Source organism: Phoenix dactylifera, chromosome 4, assembly GCF_009389715.1.
Source record: "Phoenix dactylifera cultivar Barhee BC4 chromosome 4, palm_55x_up_171113_PBpolish2nd_filt_p, whole genome shotgun sequence".
Taxonomy (NCBI): Eukaryota; Viridiplantae; Streptophyta; class Magnoliopsida; order Arecales; family Arecaceae; genus Phoenix; species Phoenix dactylifera.
Genome location: NC_052395.1, coordinates 26,439,711 through 26,460,041, shown reverse-complemented (window position 1 = coordinate 26,460,041; position 20,331 = coordinate 26,439,711). Strand labels below are relative to the sequence as shown.

The following is a 20,331-nucleotide window of genomic DNA, read 5'->3' as shown; positions in this document are numbered from 1 at the left end:
CCTAACGTAACGCGTACAAAATTTTCGTAACACCATATTTGAACTAGCCTCGGCACACCTCATGACGGGACTGGTTCAGACTTCAAATTTGCATGCTTACTTATAGCCCTCGAACCCTTATAAAATAGAATAATTTATTTAGGATGTTCCATCAATCCGTCCATAACGGCATGTATGCTTTCGCATCGATGCTTCCAATCCCTGTAACTATTTGTTTATATTAAGTCAAAGAAATAAATATATTTTCCAAATGCCTTCTCCGACCCTCCCTCTCGCTCTTAAATTTTCCTTCCCAATGGCGATCGTCTTCTTCCTTTCTTGGTCTCATGAGTCCATCTGATCCGATCGCAAAATCCTCGTTCCGGATCGGATGGACTCCTCTTCCGCCTCTCTTTCCCATCTCTCCCTCGTCTCCAGGGCCAAGACGGCCTTCCACTCCGCCGCGGCTAAAGCCGAGAAGGTTCTCACCGACATCAAAGCCGATTTGAAGAGCGATCGAGGTGAGACTGATCTCTTTCTTCCATACCTGATTGTTGGCAATCTTGATCGGCTTTCTTGTACAAATTCTTGTTTTTTTTGGTTTAATTTGGTGCAGAAAGCAATGGGCAGTCCCAGAAGGGTCCGAGGAGATCCACGGACCAAGAAACGGTTGCATCTGATGCTTCTGATAAACCCCAACAAGAGGTCTGTTTAAATCTTTTTTCGATCGAAAAAAGTATTTCGTTATTTTTTTTTCTTTTACAAGAGTTCTCATATGCCGTTGCTAGAACTAAATTATGATTCTTTTTTTCTTTGCTTATATTGTCACATTTGATAATGAACTAGTTGTGTGTCTCAATAATACCTATATTCCTCAGTTGTGTGTTCTTTTAATAGATTAATACTATCGTGTGACCGAACAATCTTTGAAATTTTGCTATTATTTGGTCGTGGGTTCCTCTGCACTTGGTCTCGGAGAAATTAGCCAATTATGGAATCAACATACCACAACCATAACCATCTATCCTTATCCCAAGTCTCCTAACTATTCGGGGTTGGCAAATGAAGTAGTGGCGGAACCAACTTCCTGACAATCATTCTTGCCACTTTTTTCTTGTGTATCGCAGCTTTCTCTTGTCGCTCTTTTCATTATGAATTTCTCGATCTCTTTTCATTTCTTGACCCTGCTTTTGAATGGTGGTTTGGGTGATACCGGGGAGCGTCAGTTCTTTCCATCAATTCTGCCTGTGATGGTATTCTTCATGTCTTTAAGATTCAGAATTGGATGCTTGTTATAGGTGGCATTGCCCTGCTTGGAAGTTGTGTGATAGTTATTCAAGCAAGATACTTTATGAAAAGAGTGCTATTAAACTTCATCAAAAAGGCCATTTGATTTCTTTGCCTCAATATTTCAAACTATGATTACGATAAGGGTTTGGTTACTGTGACATAGAGTTAACTGAAGTTGGACACTGCCATGCTGTTCAATGAATGCCACCCTCATGTTTGGCATATTTAGATTTTTGGGATCTTTTGTAAAAAGGATTATGGGTACAATTGAATATATGTCTAACTTTGTAGGTGAATGTCTGGATTCGTGCATGCTGTGTTTGAATGTTGGGCATGGGTGTAAATGGGCTGGCGATAGTTATCTTAAACAGCTACTTTACTTTTCTGATTTATCTCAACTTCTTAAGCCTCCATTTGGAATTTTCATGAAAGTGGAGGTAACGTGAATTGTAACTCCCATTTGAAAGAAAGGTTGTAGCCACTCTGCAAGTTAACAAGACCTTAACTTGAAGACTGGTCTTTAAAGGTCAACAAATTTTGAAGTTTGAGTGAGTGTTTAAGAATAAGAAGATATTGTGTAGGAGTCCAGTGACCTTTTCATTTGAAAAGAAGATTATTTTAGGAACCTAAAGCTGTTAGCTCAGCTGGTTGGCACCTTCCTTTCTAAGTGAGATGTCTCAGGTTCAAACCTGAGTGGTGGTGAATAGCCACTGTATTCTTAAAAAAGAATATTAGGAAAGATAAGGAAGTTTAGAGACCGAAAATGCTACTACCAACAATTCCATGAAGAAATTTGTTGCTGTGAGTTAGAAGCTGAAAAAAATGATGGAACACCTCTTTGGAGGAAAGAAGTATACACCATAGCTGTTAGCGACGATACAAGAGAGTTTTACTTTCCTTTGAGGTGAGCAATAGCAGACAGGCCTGCTGAATACTTTGATAGAGTTGAACTAGTATGGAAAATGCAAAAGCAGATGAATAAGGAATTTGGATATCATGAAAAAAAGATTTATATTAAACTAACGCAAAAGCTGTAAGCATTCAAGAGCTAGAGCATTTGTCTTACTAATTGGGAGAGAGGCATGGTTTTGTATATAAGAATTGTTGGAGCATAAGCTATTCAAACCAACCATCCAAAAGAGGGTCATTAAAATTCGCTGCCTTCCATTGTTTATCTAGAATCTACTTTATTGGACTTTTACTAGTGACAGGTTCTATAATTTTATTGTAAAAGTGACTTCTGACATCATGTTGCGACTTTTTATATCACTATAAGTAATTAACTGTATTTTTTTTGCAAAAGTCATAGGTAACTTGTACTACTTTATTGGATTTTTACTAGTGATAGGTTATAAAACTTTGGGAACCACAAAATATTGTCAAAGTGACTTCTGGCATCATATTGTGTCTGCTTATATCACTATAAACAATTAAGTATATTTTCTGCAAAAGTCATAGGTAACTTTTACCAGGGCTAAAGTCCTAATTATCCAAAAGAACTAGCATATGCTCTGTGCTATGTGAGGGAATTATGAAAAAGGGACAATAAATTAATTTGTATACCAAATATAAAACTAAGAAGTAAGAAAATTTATGCAACGACTATTTAATTGGATACCAGAAAAAAGGAAGCTTATGCCTTATCGTACAAGAAAACAGCTATAAATATAATTAAGAGAACATCTACAGTAAAGAAGATAGGAGGGAAAACAAAAGAAAGCATAAATCATCCTTAAAAGCATCCTCAAGAGGTATGTCTGTTTACGTCTAATGCCAATTTGTGGCATGGGCATATGATAATGATACCCACAGAGAAATTGTCAAAATCTTTAAATACTAAGTGACTTTCTCCAAATTTCATTTGCAATAATTCTTTCCCTTTGAGTTAATTTAACTGATTCAACAATTTCTACAATAAGCATTGCAATAGGGGAAAAACCATCCATAGAAAGGATAAATATAAAGGGAATTAAAAGTTAAATGTGGAAATATATATGCAGAATTGATAATAAAATATAAATGTTATTTTTTTAAAATTAAACATTACATGAATGTCCTTCAACATAGAAACTTCTTAGAATAGAATAGAAACATACATGCCCTTGCAAATATAATATCTTAGTTATTCATAAGTTCAATAGAGAATGGTTAAAAATTACCAATATATGGAACCCAAGAATAAAACAATTCGACATAGCACAACCTTTTTTCACCATCATGACATCAGCAAGAAGAAAAGAAGATAGCACTTCAAGCTCAAGGAGCAGATGGAACTACTATTTTATCACTAATTAGGACATGCTTTGAGGGCTTCATAAATTGGCTTCCAGGCATTCTTAAATGCAATACAGAAAAATAAATAGTAGAAGGTTTTAAACGTCCCGCGCTGATATTCCACACTGGCTATCAACAACTTTAGAAAAGGGTAAAGGGAGGGGAGAAAATAAAAGGATCGGACAAACATATTGATGCTTATATGTATACTACCTACATAATCTAATCTTCCACAGTTGGATTTTGGACAGCAGAAAGCACCCTCAAAACTGTTGAATAGCACCATCTTCACATCACACTGTTGAATAACAGAATTAGAAAGCACACTCAATCGGAACAAATTAAAAAACTACTCAACCATTAAAATTTCAGCACCCTCAAAGAATAGGAGGAAAAGAGAAAAAATGAATACATCCTTAGAAAACTCATCACAGGATGCGCAAATACTTCTGACAACATTGGCCTTATTTGAACAATTGTGAGAACCAGTGGGGCCGCTCAAGAGCCGTTTAACCTTGGTACAACAAAGATTGCTCAACTCTTAAGAAACAATTCATTGAATAGGTGTCACCCACATTCTACACCTGTTATTAGGGCTAAAATCGGATCAGATATGGATCGGATACTAGTATATCCATATCCATATTTCTTTTGTTTGACGAATATAGATATAGATACGGATGTTAGTCGGGTGCAAAAATTTTTATCCATATTTACTTTACACAGATACGGATGCAAATTAGATACCAAAAGTATGGATATAAGTGCGGATATAAATCGGATAATTAGAATTTATGGCTTCAAAAATAAAGATATTACTAAGTAGATGATAAATCAAGTTAATTGCATGTTAATGTGGTCATTTATTTTTCTTAAAAGTTCACGAGTACTATATATAATTAAATAGGGTTACAAATGGAATTAGATATTTGGTTACAGATTGGATAGTTGTCTATCCATATCTATATCCATTTTTCTTGGACAGAAATGGATATGGATACAGATATGGATATTAGTCGGATGCTCAAATTTTTATCCTTATTTAGATAGTTTCGGATATGAAAATAGATCGAACGGATATCATCCGATCCACTTTTACCCCTACTTGCTATAGAACAAACATCACATGCCCCAATCCTATCAAACCAACTCTAAACTAAACATCACAGGCCTCATTATCACCAAACAAAATACAGTATTAGGAGCAAGAAAGAATCCACTCAACCAGAATGTGGATGCCAATAACCAACTAATCACTCAAGCTGAGTATATCAAACACAGCCAATCCCTCAAAAAATATAAATGAAACACATGATATGGAGGTAAAATTTTCTCCACAATGAAAGAATTGAGCATTGCATTATTTTATTTTTAATTCCCCATAATAGTTCCCCATATTTCTTAATAACTTTCTCTCACTTCCCATTCAAACCATGCCCAAAAATCAAACTATTCTACAAAACAAAGTCTCTCTGAGACATTCCATCAATTGCCTTCAGAGCCTCAAGCAATGAACCAAGTGTCTAAAAGCTGCCAAAATAAAAACTCCCAAATTATAGATATGATCCACAAAAACATTTCTTAAACATTCTAATGGATTTTCAGGATGGAGATTGCAGTGAGTTTCAACCATGGTGAGTGAGTGAGTGAGCGAGGGAGAGAGAGAGAAAGATGGGGATACAGGTGTGTGGAAGTGGGTTGATGTTTAGAGATATCGGGACATGTGGGGACATGCATGTCATTTTGACAAATGAAAGGGACAGGAAAAATTTTGCCACCTGTCTGAGGAAATATTCCTTAGGTGCCAGATTGGCTTTAATCCTATAGATAATTATAAACCTTTGGAGTCTTGACATTATATGCAAGGCTGATGGATCTGGGAACTTGATTATTGACAGGTTAGCATCTCAACTGATTATGTGGTGCTTCTGCCATTGCTGTTTCATTTTGGTGTCTTATAGATGAACTAACCATGTTGATCTCTATCATTGTATCTCTAGAGCAGTGAACTGTAGTTGGAAAGTAATGCTTATTTTAGAATGTTATTTTTTACACTGTCAGGTTTTAGAAAGAGACTCCACCAGAGAGAAAGATGTCTCAAACACATCAAAACTATTGGCCATTCCTTCAGCTTCTGTAATTAAACAGCTGGCTCTGGCTGTTGAGTAAGCTCCTTTTACTGAAAAATGTTCTTCATTTGATCTCAATGACTGTGAATATTCTATAAAGATTTAGTATGAAATATGTAGCCGTTAGCTGAATTACTAGATGAAAATGGGAAACAACTGACTTAAGTTTCATATTGATTGATATGAGGATATCCTTTTCTTTCACCACTTTTTACACTATTTATATTTTTGGTATAACAATTATTTATGTATGTATTGATGTATGTACTCATGCATGTATGTATGCATGCATGCATGTATGCATGTATGTAATGACTTAATTCTACTGCTCTTTTGATAGATATGCTACTTTGCTTTGGATGTTTTCAGAACTTTCCCTTCTCCTGTTTTTGCTACTAGCTTTCTTTATTTTAGTAATTTGCATTTTGCATTACATACTATATGTCCGCATGTTTTCATGTTAAATTCAATGTCTTGCCATCTCAGCCTAAGAAAAACACTTAATGAAATGTTTGATTTGCTTTCCTAATTTTACATTCAAAAAGAAAAATAAAAGAAAACAATATTAGGATATAGAGCATTCATTTACTCCTCTTCGACGGATAACTTTGCTTGCTTCTGCTTCTTGATAGTGCATTTTCGTGAGGAAGATGAGGATATGATGGTTACCTAACTGAGCAATGTTGATGAACAAGAGACTGGACTGCATGCCATAGCTCTATAGTTTATGCTAAAGCCTTGAACAAAAATCACATGCAAGGATCCTGTGCGATGCAGGAGCAGCAGGGGTCGACTCTCTGCTTTCAAGAGTCGACTCATGTGTAGTGGGGGTCGACTCATTGCTTTCATGAGTCGACTCATGTGTAACGGGGGTCGACTCATTGCTTTCATGAGTCGACTCTTGTGTTTAGTGAGTCATCCTTTGATCCTGGCAGCATGATAGAGTTGGTTTTGAATTAATTCTGGGAACAATATATGGTTAATCAGCTAGTATGCCATATACCATTGGAAAGCTCTACGCCTCTAGTTTCCAACGCACCTGATCTCGTGCCATTTGAAGATCCCTAGAGAAAGTTATGGCATTTTTACTACTGCATGTCTGGACTAGCAGCGCCTAGCAAAGTGCATTTAATTTGGTCTTTTTTCAGAACATAGTTTCATTTTTCTAAGTATCTTTTGGTATTTCTAAATATTGGAACTTGTAACTAGACTCCCATCAATGTGTTTTAGCACTGTTTTGTCTTACCTATGCTTAAAGGGATGTTTCAAGATAGCATATAAAACTGGTACATAAATGAAATGAAAAGGAGAGTTGTTATTTTTCAGAATTTCTTTCCAGCAAGCCTTTCTTGCTTTTGTGAGTTGAGTGGCATCCTCCTCCCAATCAAGCGTGTGGCTTGGTCGCATCGAGTGGCATCTGCGATTAGTAGCGTCGAGTGGCATCCGCTACCCCTGGTTGAGTGGCATCCCAAGATTATCTTTTTCTTGGTTGAATCCTTTTGGTTTGGCCAAAACTTGCAGGTTTCAGCCTGCATCAAATTGGTATCAGAGCAGATTTTTCTGCTGTGGTGTCCTTTATTTCGAAATTGTTCGATCCTCTTTGTATCTTCGGATCCTCTATAATGCCTCCACGGCGTCAAAGGAATCCTCCATGACGTTAAAGGGATACGGAGCGTGATGAAGTGCAAGCTGAACTTGCTGCATTAAGAGAATTGAATCAAGCACTGACAGACATGGTAAATAAACTCTGTCAGCGGATTCAAGCTTCACTCACTCGAAGCCGTAGAAGTCAAGAAGTGAACATAATATCTTCTTCAACAACCACAGCCAAAATAACCGTTCATCTTCTTCCAGTTTTGTTCTAGAACCTGGTGTTGCTGATCAATGGTCCATGGAACACTTGACTCGTGCTTTGGAGAATACTGATCGAAGCATCCAAGTTCAAGTGCAAGACTTTGATGGCAAACTTGATGCTGATGGCTATTGTGACTGGATGGCATCTTTAGAAGCTTTCTTTGATTGAAAATTTCTTACAGATGAGAAAAAGGTGCAGTTTGTGGCTACGAAGCTGAAGGGTCATGCTCTAATCTGGTGGCAACAATATCAGCGTAGCAGAGACCGAAGAGGAATCCCAAGAGTCAATACCTGGGCTGAGATGAAATTGAAGCTTGATGAGAAATTTCCTTCCTTGGATTATTCTCAAACTCTCTACCAAAGTTCCATCAGTTGCATCAGCGTGTGGAGCAATCTGTTGGTGATTATATAGAGCAATTCTACGAGCTTATGAGTCGTGTGAACTTACAAGAATCTGATGATCAATTGGTGGCCAGATATGTAAGTGGACTGAAATATAACCTCAAAGGCAAGCTGATGATGCATTCGCTTCATTCTCTGGAGGAAGCATATCAAAAGGCATTGAAGGCAGAAGAGAAAATAAAATGGAGTTCATACCGAAAGGGTGAAAGCTCAAAAGGGGTGAAAGAGAAGGGTAAGAAGTTGGCTCCTACCTCTGAAAAATAAACCCAACATCAGGGTGGAGGGAGTAAGGAGAGTGGGAAGTTTCATTCAACTTCCAACAAATATTTTTGGTGGGGTGAATCTGGGCATAGGTCCTATGAATGTCCAAAGAAGAAAGCTGAATTGCATCTTGTGGAAGAAGAAGATGAAGAGCCAATTTATGATGAAGAACCAAAGGCTAATCTTAATGAAGAATATTGTGAAGGTGGTTGTGATGCGGAAAGTCTTGTAATCCGGCAAGTGCTGACTGTTCAAGAGACTGATATATGGCTGAAGCATAACATTTTTCGAACCTATTGTCTTTCTTATGAAAAAAAGTGCATTTTGATGATTGATTCAGGAAGTTGTGAGAACATGGTGTCAAAAGTAGTGATAGAAAAGCTGAAGCTTTCTTGTGAACACCATCCAAAGCCTTACAAGGTTTCTTGGTTCAAAAAGAGTGGAGAAATCATGGTGACTCAGAGATGCAAAGTAAAGTTTGCTGTTGGCAAGTATGAAGATGAAATTTATTTTGATGTGCTGCCCATGGATGCCTGTCATTTGCTTCTTGGCAGACCATGGCAGTTTGATAGGAATGCTTATCATGATGGGAGGAAGAACACTTACACTATTATCCACAACAAAGTGAAGTATGTTTTGACCCCTATAAAAGACATTCCAAATAGTGTGCCTTCTTCGAACCAGATCGGCTTATTATCTTACAAGGATTTTGAAGAGTCCTACAAAAAAGATGGTATTGTTTATGCTCTGGTTACTACAGAAAAAAATAAAAAACTTGAAACAGAAGTTTCGGACGAAGTTCGAGACTTATTGGATAGATTCAAAGGCTTAGCTCCTGCTGACCTTCCTGCTGGTCTACCACCACTTCGGAACATTCAGCATCGAATTGATTTCATTCTAGGTGCTATTCTTCCTAATCTGCCTCATTATAGGATGTCTCCTAATGAGCATGCTGAATTACAAAGGCAAATCATTGATTTATTGCAAAAGGGATTGATTAAAGAATCACTTAGTCCTTGTGCTGTCCCTGCCCTTTTAACTCCTAAGAAAGATAAAACATGGAGAATGTGTGTTGATAGTAGAGCTATAAACAAGATTACAATCAAGTATAGGTTTCCCATTCCTAGACTTGATGATATGCTGGATGAGTTGGCTGGTGCAAAGGTGTTTTCTAAGATTGATTTACGGAGTGGTTATCACCAAATCCGAATTAGAAAAGGTGATGAGTGGAAAACAGCCTTTAAAACCAAAGATGGTTTGTATGAGTGGCTGGTTGTGCCATTTGGATTATCAAATGCCCCCAGCACTTTCATGAGGCTTATGACCCAAGTTTTGAAGAACTTTATGGGGATGTATGTTGTGGTGTATTTTGATGACATCCTGGTTTACAGCAAGGATAGTGTACAGCATGTGAATCACCTATCCAATGTTTTCAAATTGCTCCATGAAAACCAGTTGTATGTGAATCTGAAGAAGTGCTTTTTCATAACTAATCAAGTTTATTTCTAGGCTATGTTGTTAGTGCAGATGGCATGAAGATGGATGATGAGAAGGTAAAGGCTATTCTTGATTGGCCTATGCCTAGAAGTCTGACTGACGTGAGAAGCTTTCATGGTTTGGCATCATTCTATAGGAAATTCATCCGACACTTCATTACCATTGCTGCTCCAATGATGGATGTCCCAAAGAAGTGGGAATTTGTTATTCCTCAAGCTGAATTTACTTATAATAGTTCAGCCAGTCGATCAACAAAGAAGTCTCCATTCGAAGTTGTCTATGGCAGAAATCCAAGTCACGTTCTTGATCTCTTGCCACTACCAAATCAAACAAAAGTGAGTATGGAAGCTGAAGAGTTTGCTGAGCACATAAAGGAGGTCCATAAACAAGTTCGACATCAGCTGCAACAATCTACTCAAATGTACAAGTCACAAGCTGATGTTTATCGAAGGAAGTTAGAGTTCAAGGAAGGAGATTTGGTCATGGTATATTTGAGGAAGGAAAGATTTCCTACAGGTACTTATAATAAGCTGAAACAGAGAAAGTTTGGATCTTGTCAGATTCTGAAGAAATTGGGTCCAAATGCCTATCGAATTGAACTGCCTGAAGGATTTTCAATCAGTCCTACCTTCAACATATGTGATCTTTATCCTTATTATGAAGATGAGGAGAAGATTGTGTTTCAACCAAAAGACTTCGAGTGCCGCCTCTCTAATTCTTCGCGTGAGTTTGTTGATGTTCTGGATGTACGTTCTATCACGACTCGGCATGGCACTTATACACAATACTTGGTTCATTGGCAAGGAAAGCCACATTCTGAGGATGCATGGATTTCAAGTGAGGAGCTCAAGAAACTGGATCATTTACTTTGGGAAGATCTGAATTCCAACTCGAAGGCGAGTTCTTTTCAAGCTGGGGAGAATGATGCAGGAGCAGCAGGGGTCGACTCTTTGCTTTCAAGAGTCGACTCATGTGTAGCAGGGGTCGACTCATTGCTTTTATGAGTCGACTCATGTGTAACGGGGGTCGACTCATTGCTTTCATGAGTTGACTCATGTGTTTAGTGAGTCATCCTTTGATCTTGGCAGCATGACAGAGTTGGTTTTGAATTAATTCTGGGAACAATATATGGTTAATCAGCTAGTATGCCATATACCATTGGAAAGCTCTACGCCTCTAGTTTCCAACGCACCTGATCTCGTGCCATTTGAAGATCCCTAGAGAAAGTTATGGCATTTTTACTACTGCACGTCTGGACTAGCAGCGCCCAGCGAAGTGCATTTAATTTGATCTTTTTCCAGCACATAGTTTCATTTTCCTAAGTGTCTTGGTATTTCTAAATATTGGAACTTGTAACTAGACTCCCATCAATGTGTTTTAGCACTGTTTTGTCTTACCTATGCTTGGAGGGATGTTTCAAGATAGCATATAAAACTGGTACATGAATGAAATGAAAAGGAGAGTTGTTATTTTTCAGAATTCCTTTCCAACAAGCCTTTCTTGCTTTTGTGAGTTGAGTGGCATCCTCCTCCCAATCAAGCGTATGGCTTGGTCACATCGAGTGGTATCTGCGATTAGTAGCGTCGAGTGGCATCCTAGGATTATCTTTCCCTTGGTTGAATCTTTTTGGTTTGGCCAAGACTTGCAGGTTTCAGCCTGCATCACTGTGAAACTTGAGGTAGCTTTTTCAATTTTTCAATTCGCTAATGCAGTAAGCTGCACAAAGTCCATGTAATAGGGTTTCAACCTTTAAAACACTCATGACACACAAGACACACGCATCCTCCAACCACATAGAAAGAAAAATACCATGCTGTACATCCTCTGCAACTATTTTAACAGGTCTCTCAAACAGAACAAACAGAATTACATTAATTTAGACAAGAGTTTAGGTTCCCATCTGTATCATAAGGTATCTATGATATGCACCATGTTTATAGGCTATTGACATGGCACAATGGTGAATATATTTAGTATTTAATTTGCACTCAACCATCCCAAATATCTTTTGCTTCTACTCAAGATGGTTTGCAGTTCTTCACCATTGTTTCTCCTATTAGGATTTGAAAGTCCAATCTACAGATTGGACACAATAACAACAATAATGAGAAAAAAGATACTTTGGTTTGAGTATGGAGGCTCAAACGAAAATTCACTCTTGCTTTAAATAGTGCAAATAAAACTATAGAGGATTTGAAAGGAAAAAAGAAATTTAATAAGGGAAATAAGGCTAGCAAGTAATGTGAAGTTTGCATTATGTTATATTTTTCAAGCCATTAAGGATGAGAAAGATTTTTTCTAGCTAAAAATGATGAGAAAGGGACAAAAGGTAGCATGTTGTAAAGAGCAGTAAGATTAACAAAAGGCAAGTAAAATACTTTTAAAAGTTTTTCATAGTCAACAAGTCCGGATCTTACAATAAGGATGAATTCTGAATGACAGGTAATAGGAATAGGACAGTCTAGTGGTTAGGATAAACAAGGTTTAGAAGGATTTGGAAAAGATAAAGATTGTTAATGATTACAGGGTTTAGAAGATCTGGCATCCACCTGATGGTGGTAAGTGAAACATTTCCCTAGTTTTGTGTGAACTTTTCCTTTTTTACAATTACCAACTGACCTTTAGTACTGAATGATGGTTATAATGTTAATTTTCATGCCATAATTCCCATGCCAAGTACTAACAATATGTAGACGTCATGATCTTGTCTTTTACTCTTTACCTCTTGCATGTCCAGAAACATCGAATTTTTCTAAGACTTTTTTCCATCTTTGAAACTTCTATTATTTTATAAAATTTGCTCTCTTATGCAAGTTTTGATGTTTCATGCTACTTCCCCTGTAGGAGTGGAAAAAATTTTAAATCTATTAATGATCTTTCAACACATGTTGGAAATCCTTTACCGACCAAAGAGAAAACTGGCTTAAGCTTGTCCATCGTAAAGTCATTAGTTCTTCGTGAAAAGGAAGAGTGTGATGAGGAATTCCATTCTTTGATATGTTCTCTGTTCAAGTCAGGTAGGTTCATGACAGTAATGATCTACTTTCCTGTATTGCTATTTTATTATGCCTAAAAGTTTTGCAGTGTCACTTTATGATCCTTCACTTAATTGTAATATTTGCAAGACATCCGCAGAGGAACACTTTCCCCTGAGGAATAATGGATATTTCTTAGAGGTCCTTCATACAACCAGTTTGCTTAAGGATCTCCGTGGTGCACCACCAGAAAGTTTTGTTGTCCAACTGTCTCAAATTATTGGGGGCTTTAAATCCCTGCAAAAAATGGCATCATTTTGGCGGTGTGTCATTGTTGAAGTAAGTAGATGGCTTGTTTCATCTCATTGTTGGAAAAAGTACAGTAAAATTGATAGCATTTTTCACATATTTTTTCCCTTTAGAATGAATAGTCTTGTAAGAAACTTTAGCATTCCATTCTTGGCAATAACTGTCTTTTTTATACCCGCAGCTGAGGAAATTCTGGTCAGAAGGACAACCGGTACCTCAAATGCCATTAGATGCAGATCCTGACTTGAATTCCTGTCTCCTGCATCAGAAGTTACAAGTTATTAATTGTTGTATTGCCAGGAAACAGCGCCGAACTATTGCCAAAGAGTCACTGGATTCTATACTGAAAGAAGCCAGTCTTGACAGTATAGCTTCATCTGATCTTCCGGAAAAACTGTCTCCAAGTCATAATATTTATGCTAGAACCAGCAAGGGAGAGTCTGTTCTTAGACTTGGTGCTATTCATCCATCTGAAAATTTAACTATGTTAGAAACTGATGAACCTGTATACTCCCCAGTTACGCAGGTATGATATTGAACACTAAATTTCTGGTAATTTGTTGCTTGAAAACTTAGAAGATGTTGATTTGAAATTTTCAAATGATATTTTTTGATCTATATGCTGATATTCGTTTGCAGGAGTGTCCAGTTCTAACAGAAGAATTTATCAAAGAAACAGAGGAGTTTGTGCTGCGTACTGGGAGGTCTGTATGTTGCTGACTCCAGTTAGCTAATAAAGACCACAATAACATCATACTGCCCTATTTTGAAACAATAAACATTTCATATCCGTTCTAGATCCAAGTTAGATTAAACATTAGACTTTTGCCAAATATGGAGCGGTGTGGTTGATTTAACATGTTGCACTTTGCGCGTTTCTTTTCTTTTGGGCAGCATGACCTCAGATTTTCGTTTATGATGCTGCATTTTTTTGTAAATCTAATAATGTAATGATATATGTGATGATTAGGCATTTTGGCATACAAAGCTTGAAGGAAATGAATATGTATCAGCAGTCTCGTACCAAAAAAGAATATATACTAGAAGTCCATAAGAGTATGTATCTGGTGAAGCTAAATTTTTATTTATCCTTTCTCGGGCATGCTCCTTCATATTTTCATTCATGATACTTGAAGAGAGAAGTTGGAGAAAGCATAGAGAATTGTTAATTATGGGTGAAAGAGGTGCTAATTCTGCATAAAGCTCTGTGAACCAAACTTGATTGGAGTTCTCAAAATGAGCTTGAAAAATATGGCAAATATACCGAGGAGGATTGAAAGGCTAGGAGGAAACATGCGGACCTCCTTGGGGTCGCGAGGGAATGATAGCAAATGCTGTCAATAGTTGCATGGTGACCATCTTGGATATAGAAGCAAAACTCTTGAATCAACAATATACTCAGTGAAGCTGAAAGCCACTTATCAGGCTTCCTATCACTTGATCGAACTGACAAAGTGATTTGTGAAATCTTAATCTCACTTAGGAGATGGAATATTTCTGAGGGTTGAGGGTGAAGAAGATTTCACAGTTGCCTACTCTGGAGAGTTCGGTAAGGTCATATGATAAATACACGCATATACATGCACACAGAGGTAGAAACTCTTGTGACCTAGTAATACTAACAGCCTTCTGACAAGTCTTAGGATATGATACAATGCAAGTAAATGCACACATAGTTACATTTTATCTTTAATAAATCTATCTATAATGTCTATGTGAATGGATACAAATACATCATGTGTATGCATAGTTGCAATCCTACCGACTGAATTTCATCGGTACAATATTTGTCTATTGAAAGTTTCAGCGGTTTCTTTTGCATATGCCATAAGTGGTTACAAAGTTAGCCTTCTTAAATAATGATAAATACTTTTCTACTGAATCTGGATCCGAGTGCATTTGTAATATCTAAGATATGCCGAGATGAATGTGGTAGGAAGAGGACTGAGCAAGATCGGCGGAACCATCCCAAACCGCCCGGTTCAAGGCATCCCGAGCTGTACAGGCCGTGGACCGGGACGGTTCTGGCAACGAAAATGAGACCGACGTCGGAGGGAGAGAAGACGAAGGAAAAAGAGAAAGAGAGAGAGAGAGAGAGAGAGAGAAAGCGGGGGAGGGAGGGAGAGGGAAAGGGAGAGGAAGAAGCGAGAGAAAGGTTGAGGCTGGCCGGCGGAGGCCAGGAAGCCGCCGCGCAGAGGAGAGAGCCACGGAAGAGGGGCTCACTCTGGTCTCTTGTTTCGTTCGAAATAGGGGCTGGAGGGGCCCCTTTTATTTTTGGAGTTTGTGAGTGAAAGTCGGCAAACACATTGCCGACTTTCACAACAGGGGCTGGAGGGGCCCTTTTTATTTTTGGAGTTTGTGAGTGAAAGTCGGCAAACACATTGCCGACTTTCACTTAAAAATCTCAAAAATAAAAGGGCCCCCTCCGGCCCCTATTTCGAACGAAACAGGGAACCGGAGTGGAGCTCTTCTTCTGCGGCTTTTCGGTGGCTCTCCGGCCTTCGTCTTCTTTGCGCGGCGGCTCTCCGACCTCCGTCTCCTCCGCACGGTGGCTCCCTGTCCCTCTGCTGGCTCTCCGCCGGCCTCTCCCTTCTCTCTCTTTTTCTCTCTCATTTTTCCTCTCCCCGCCTCTTCTACTATGTTGGTATGGGCCTCGCATGGCACGGTGCGGGCCCGTACCAACTCGTGCCGCTGGGCAACTGATATGGTTCCCGGTACCGGTTCCGCTGACCCTGGGACCGAGTGTATTTGAGGAGCCATATAAGATGAACCTGTTGATGGAAAATTTATGGAGAATGAAATAAGTGTGATTGTGGAAAAATTTAATGCATATCATACTGATTGTACAAAACATGACATTCACAAATACACCATGAGCATCACATCCACTAGAAAGAGGTCTTGAATTTGTGAAGATTCTATCCTTTCTTAATTCCATAAAACAAATTTGGATTGATGTCTTAAAAATACTAAGTTAGTTTTGTTCGGAACCGATTTGGATGGGTAAAGACTTGGATTGAAAGATGACTAGTCATCTAGAATTCTATACTTCCACCTTGACGCAGGTTGACCATCTCATGGGATTTTGATTTTGTCTGAAGAACTATGAAATTTGTTTTCCTTACGAATGACTATATATTAATTATTTAATGGATAAGTGTTATCAGATAAATTATAATCTGGAAATATATAATTTGGAAATTATATTTAGAAATAATTAATCACTTAAAAAAAAGCTTTCTGTTGACTCTAAAAAAATGTGTGTAATTTTAGATACATTGTCTACATGTATCTATACAAATATATGAACTACATCAATGTTAGATATAAGACAAACAGATACATGGCGAGCAATAATATGATGAACGTGGTGGAATGTACTCAGACATGATATGTGAAATAGTAAGACTGTAAGCAAATGATACCACACAATTTTCTTTACCATTGTTACTTTTTTATGGGAAATCAACATCTTGCTTACATTCATTACTGCAATCAATTTAAATAGTTTATTGTTCTTCTAATGCTCAGTGTTGGTGCTGGGTGTTCTAAACTCCTCTCTGACATGCAAGCTTTCAAGGCAAGTCCAAAATCAATTTCAGCAATGCGTTAATGTTTTGTAGTTAGTTTTTCTTTCTGCGTGGAGTAAGTATAGATCATCTATCAGGCTGCAAATCCTGGGTGTATTCTGGAAGACTTTATAAGATGGTACTCTCCTCCAGACTGGAGGGCAATGGAGTCAGATGGTCAGGCTAATGATTCAGTTGATGGAGAGGGCTCATCTAGGCGAGGTCAGCTAAGTGGAAGAATGCAAAAAGAAGGTGCCTTTCTCCTTTTGACATTAAACTTATCACATTAGTGATAGTTATTGTTACACAATCACTTAAAAAAATTGCTCATACTCTAAATTTTATATAATGACTTTATTTCATAGGAATTGCATATTCTCATCTAATTGAAGAAGAGTGATCTTGTGAAATCTAAGAATAATTATAGCAACCTCTTTCCCTGAAGGGAAGAAAAAGGAGTGATTCCTTGCCTTCTGCTTGTCTGTTTCATAATAAACTGCATTCATGAAGGTCTAGGTTTGTTGTTGACTATGTACACAAGCTATTCTTGTGAAAACGTCCTTAGCCATTTATAGGTAATTTATGGCGTGAACTATGGGAAACTGCCAAAGCATTGCCTGCTGTCAAGCAAACACCACTCTTTGATGAGGATTTGGCAGTGTAAGTACAGAATCTTGTTGATGGAATTTATATTTACTTGAATATTGTTCGGGAAATAATGTCTAAACCATTTGATTTTGAAGTGAAAGCATCTTAACCACCTTGGAGGACATCCCACCATCTGAGCTCTTTGAGCAGCTCTTTGTCTCTGTGGTAAGTCCTATGTATTAAGTTCTTCCCTTCTTTGTGTGTATTTTTTCTCACGCCAGTTATACTTCATACTTCTTTTAGTTCCACTTCCTTATCACAATTTCTATCTGAGTAAATAAATAATAGTCTTTGGTGTTAGATTCCATGTAGTTATTGTCATGTGAATTTCCCAAGCTAAAGTTACTTCTTGTTATCCTTCCTACTTTCTGCAAGAATTCTCTTTATTCCCGCCTTACAATTCATGAATTAATTATGTGTGCTCTATGATCCGGTACTCAGTTCACATCAGTTTCCACTTTCTAGTGGCATTGGTTTTGAACAAGACAAGATAATAACATAACAATATTACAGTAAGCAAATTGCCACCACTAACTGAATCCCTGGAACCAAGTTATCATAATCTTTCTAGGGTAAGTCATGGACTTCAAGGGGCCAACTAGCTTGAAAATGCTGTATTATATCTGACTTGTTCAGTGGTAGCCAGGTAGCATCGACCAGTTTTAACTACAAATGGTGTTGTACTTGGAAAAGGGAATTATCAGAGGTTTAAGCCACATTGCACTTGCTGTCCAATGCAGCAGGTCGTACAATAATACAAGTTCTTCATTGTAATTTAGGCATAGCCATTCCCAAGACCATGTACCTTCATTTAGGAAATGAAGTGATTCATAAGTAGTTTGTGGTAAATGAGATTTTTGTTGTGATTCTAACAGATTTGTTTCGAACCTAGTTAACCGTGCAGCTTGAAATCTATGTTCAAAAGGAACTGACAGTACCCTTGTTTGACAATATTCAGCTTTGTGCTGGCTTTCTGATAGCAGAAGCAGCGCTTCCTCCGGATGGGAACTTGTCAAAACTGTTCTACGAGTGCAAAGATTATGTTATTGCAACTTACCAAAGCGGCTTGTCAAATGAGAAGTTAGATGATCTCTGTAAGGTATGCTGGATTTTATCTGAAAACTTATTTTGCAGTCTTGAGGGCAGTAAGTCCTTGGTCTTGATGTGGTTCGGATTGATCGTTTCATCTTAACAAATAACCAATTATTTTGAATGTTTCTTTGAGGTATATGAAACCATAGAGGCAATAATTTTCCATCCAGAAGAAGCTTTCATGATCATGGAGCAGCCAGATGAAACAACACCAGTAGAACCAAAAAGCAGTTTAAAGAAATTTGGCCTGAATTTTGTTGGCAAAGACAGACAACCATTATGGAAGAGATCCTCAAAGGATGAGAAGAAATCAGAGGAAAAACATAAGCATGTATTTTCTCAACTGTTTGACCAAAAGGCATCTCTGTTTTCTAAAAGGAATCCAAAATCCAAAGCAATTCCGTCAAATTCTGCTCCAGATACTTTGGACGACAGTGACTGGATGATTGTATAAAAGATTTTTCCTTTCATAAGTTTGCATTTCATAGAGCATAAAAGGAATTTTGTAAATAACATATGAATGCTTTGATTTAATTTATTGATCCAATCAATGAAAAGAAAGCAAAATGAAGAACTTAACAAAGCCTGTTTAACACATCCTGTAGTATTTTATCAAAAAAATATGTACTGTCACTGTGTTCTTTCTCAGCAAAGCTTCTGCATTTGTTGTATAAGCGTTCCAGTCAGTGGGTTAATTTGGCCATCTGACCATGCTGTGGTTCTGTGTTACCACTAACGTGTCTTTGTTGCTGGTTACTGCAAGTTGTGAAATTCCTCTCAGACCAAATTTGACTACACATACCCAGCAGTTAGTGTGCATCTATTTTTGTCAGGCTTGAGCAGGTACAGGATGCTGCCTTATCTATCAGTGTTCGCCGCTGCTGGACCCTGCCCTTGTGAAGGTCAATCCTACTCAAAGGTCAGAACAGAAGACTATATCAAGAAAAATTCTCTAAATTCTACTCAAAGCTGTCGGGTGTTGGAATGTTGCAGCATGGTTAAAGCTCTTGAAGTCATTTCTATTATTGAGGCTTCTGGAATTTCGATTACAGAATCATTCTCTTATGATAATATCATAACTGACAGATAGTTTAGAGTGCATGGAATTAAAAATTTATCTCGGACTGGTTGTTTTCTTAATTTGGCCTTTCTTTATCTTCGGGTTTTGTTGTTAGCCATGCTTTTCTGCTTCTTGTTCTGCTGCCTTCTCTGCTTCTGAAGCTGCTGACTGGAAGTCTTTGCTTATCATCCCCGGCACAACAAAATTAGTAATCCAAAACATAAATAACATGACTGCACTGCATAGTCAGACACAAGATCTCCATCATATGAGGAGTTGGAAAAGCTTTATAGCACATAAAAAAATAAAAAAAATAAAGAAAAATATTGGGTATGTTTTTATTGCTGTTCGATTGAAAGCAGCCTAATGACATTGGCATGATATCTTCTGTTCCAGTAATAAGATGGTAGCAGCTGTTAGTTTACCTTTAATGATGGCTGTTATTTTTGTACTGATGCGAATCTAGAAATTGTAACTTTCTTATATTCGGCCTGTAATATTATTATCAGAATACCAAATATAGAGATATAAGGCCGCTATTATAATGCAGTAGTAAAATGGTTCAGAAAAACAGGTCCTCAAGTTTATTTAGCATTTTAGCCAAATCATGTTCTCTTAAAATGGCCCTTAGATATTCCCTCCTGCTAACCATGGTGTAATGCAGAGCTGTGCTTACCTGATTGGGATCAGGACTGAGATATTCCCTCCTGCTGCCGGGGGGTTGGCAGCTACAGTGAGAGCATTGTTGAGAGCTTGAGTTTGAACTGTAGAACGGGAACGCAGAGGATACCTTCGTTTGGGTGTTCTGATGGGGAAGAGCAGCTGCGTGCCCCTTCTTGGTTGAGGTGCATGGTCGCTGAGGAATGGGCGAGATGGAAGAGATGGACTTGGACAACGGATAGCTTCCATAGAACTTGGACACTGGGGAAAGTCGTATCTCTCTAAGGCCTTCACTCAATCTCCCCATTCCCTTATTTGAGCGTGGATAATGT

General features: G+C 37.9%; 2 protein-coding genes across 3 annotated transcripts; one reads left to right on the top strand and one right to left on the bottom strand.

The window, feature by feature from the left end:
- Positions 1-172: 172 nt before the first annotated feature.
- LOC103707199 (rab3 GTPase-activating protein catalytic subunit-like) lies at positions 173-19,170 on the top strand. Of its 2 annotated transcripts, none has more exons than XM_039126021.1 (13): positions 173-500; positions 596-684; positions 5,605-5,708; positions 12,531-12,703; positions 12,822-13,000; positions 13,152-13,496; positions 13,610-13,674; positions 16,502-16,550; positions 16,638-16,791; positions 17,115-17,199; positions 17,283-17,352; positions 18,146-18,286; positions 18,429-18,541. In XM_039126021.1, exons 1-13 carry the CDS (start codon positions 371-373, stop codon positions 18,435-18,437), a joined length of 1,593 nt encoding a protein of 530 aa, XP_038981949.1. In that variant the 5' UTR covers positions 173-370; the 3' UTR covers positions 18,438-18,541. The 2 variants fall into 2 exon arrangements, with proteins under 2 accessions (XP_038981949.1, XP_038981948.1); XM_039126020.1 differs by having other exon boundaries at positions 178-500; positions 18,413-19,170.
- Positions 19,171-19,274: 104 nt separating this feature from the next.
- Positions 19,275-20,331, bottom strand: LOC120110591. Its single transcript, XM_039126023.1, has 2 exons — positions 20,016-20,331; positions 19,275-19,577 (listed from the first exon to the last, which is right to left on the bottom strand). The coding sequence occupies exons 1-2, from the start codon at positions 20,246-20,248 to the stop codon at positions 19,451-19,453; spliced, it is 360 nt and encodes a 119-aa protein (XP_038981951.1). The 5' UTR covers positions 20,249-20,331; the 3' UTR covers positions 19,275-19,450.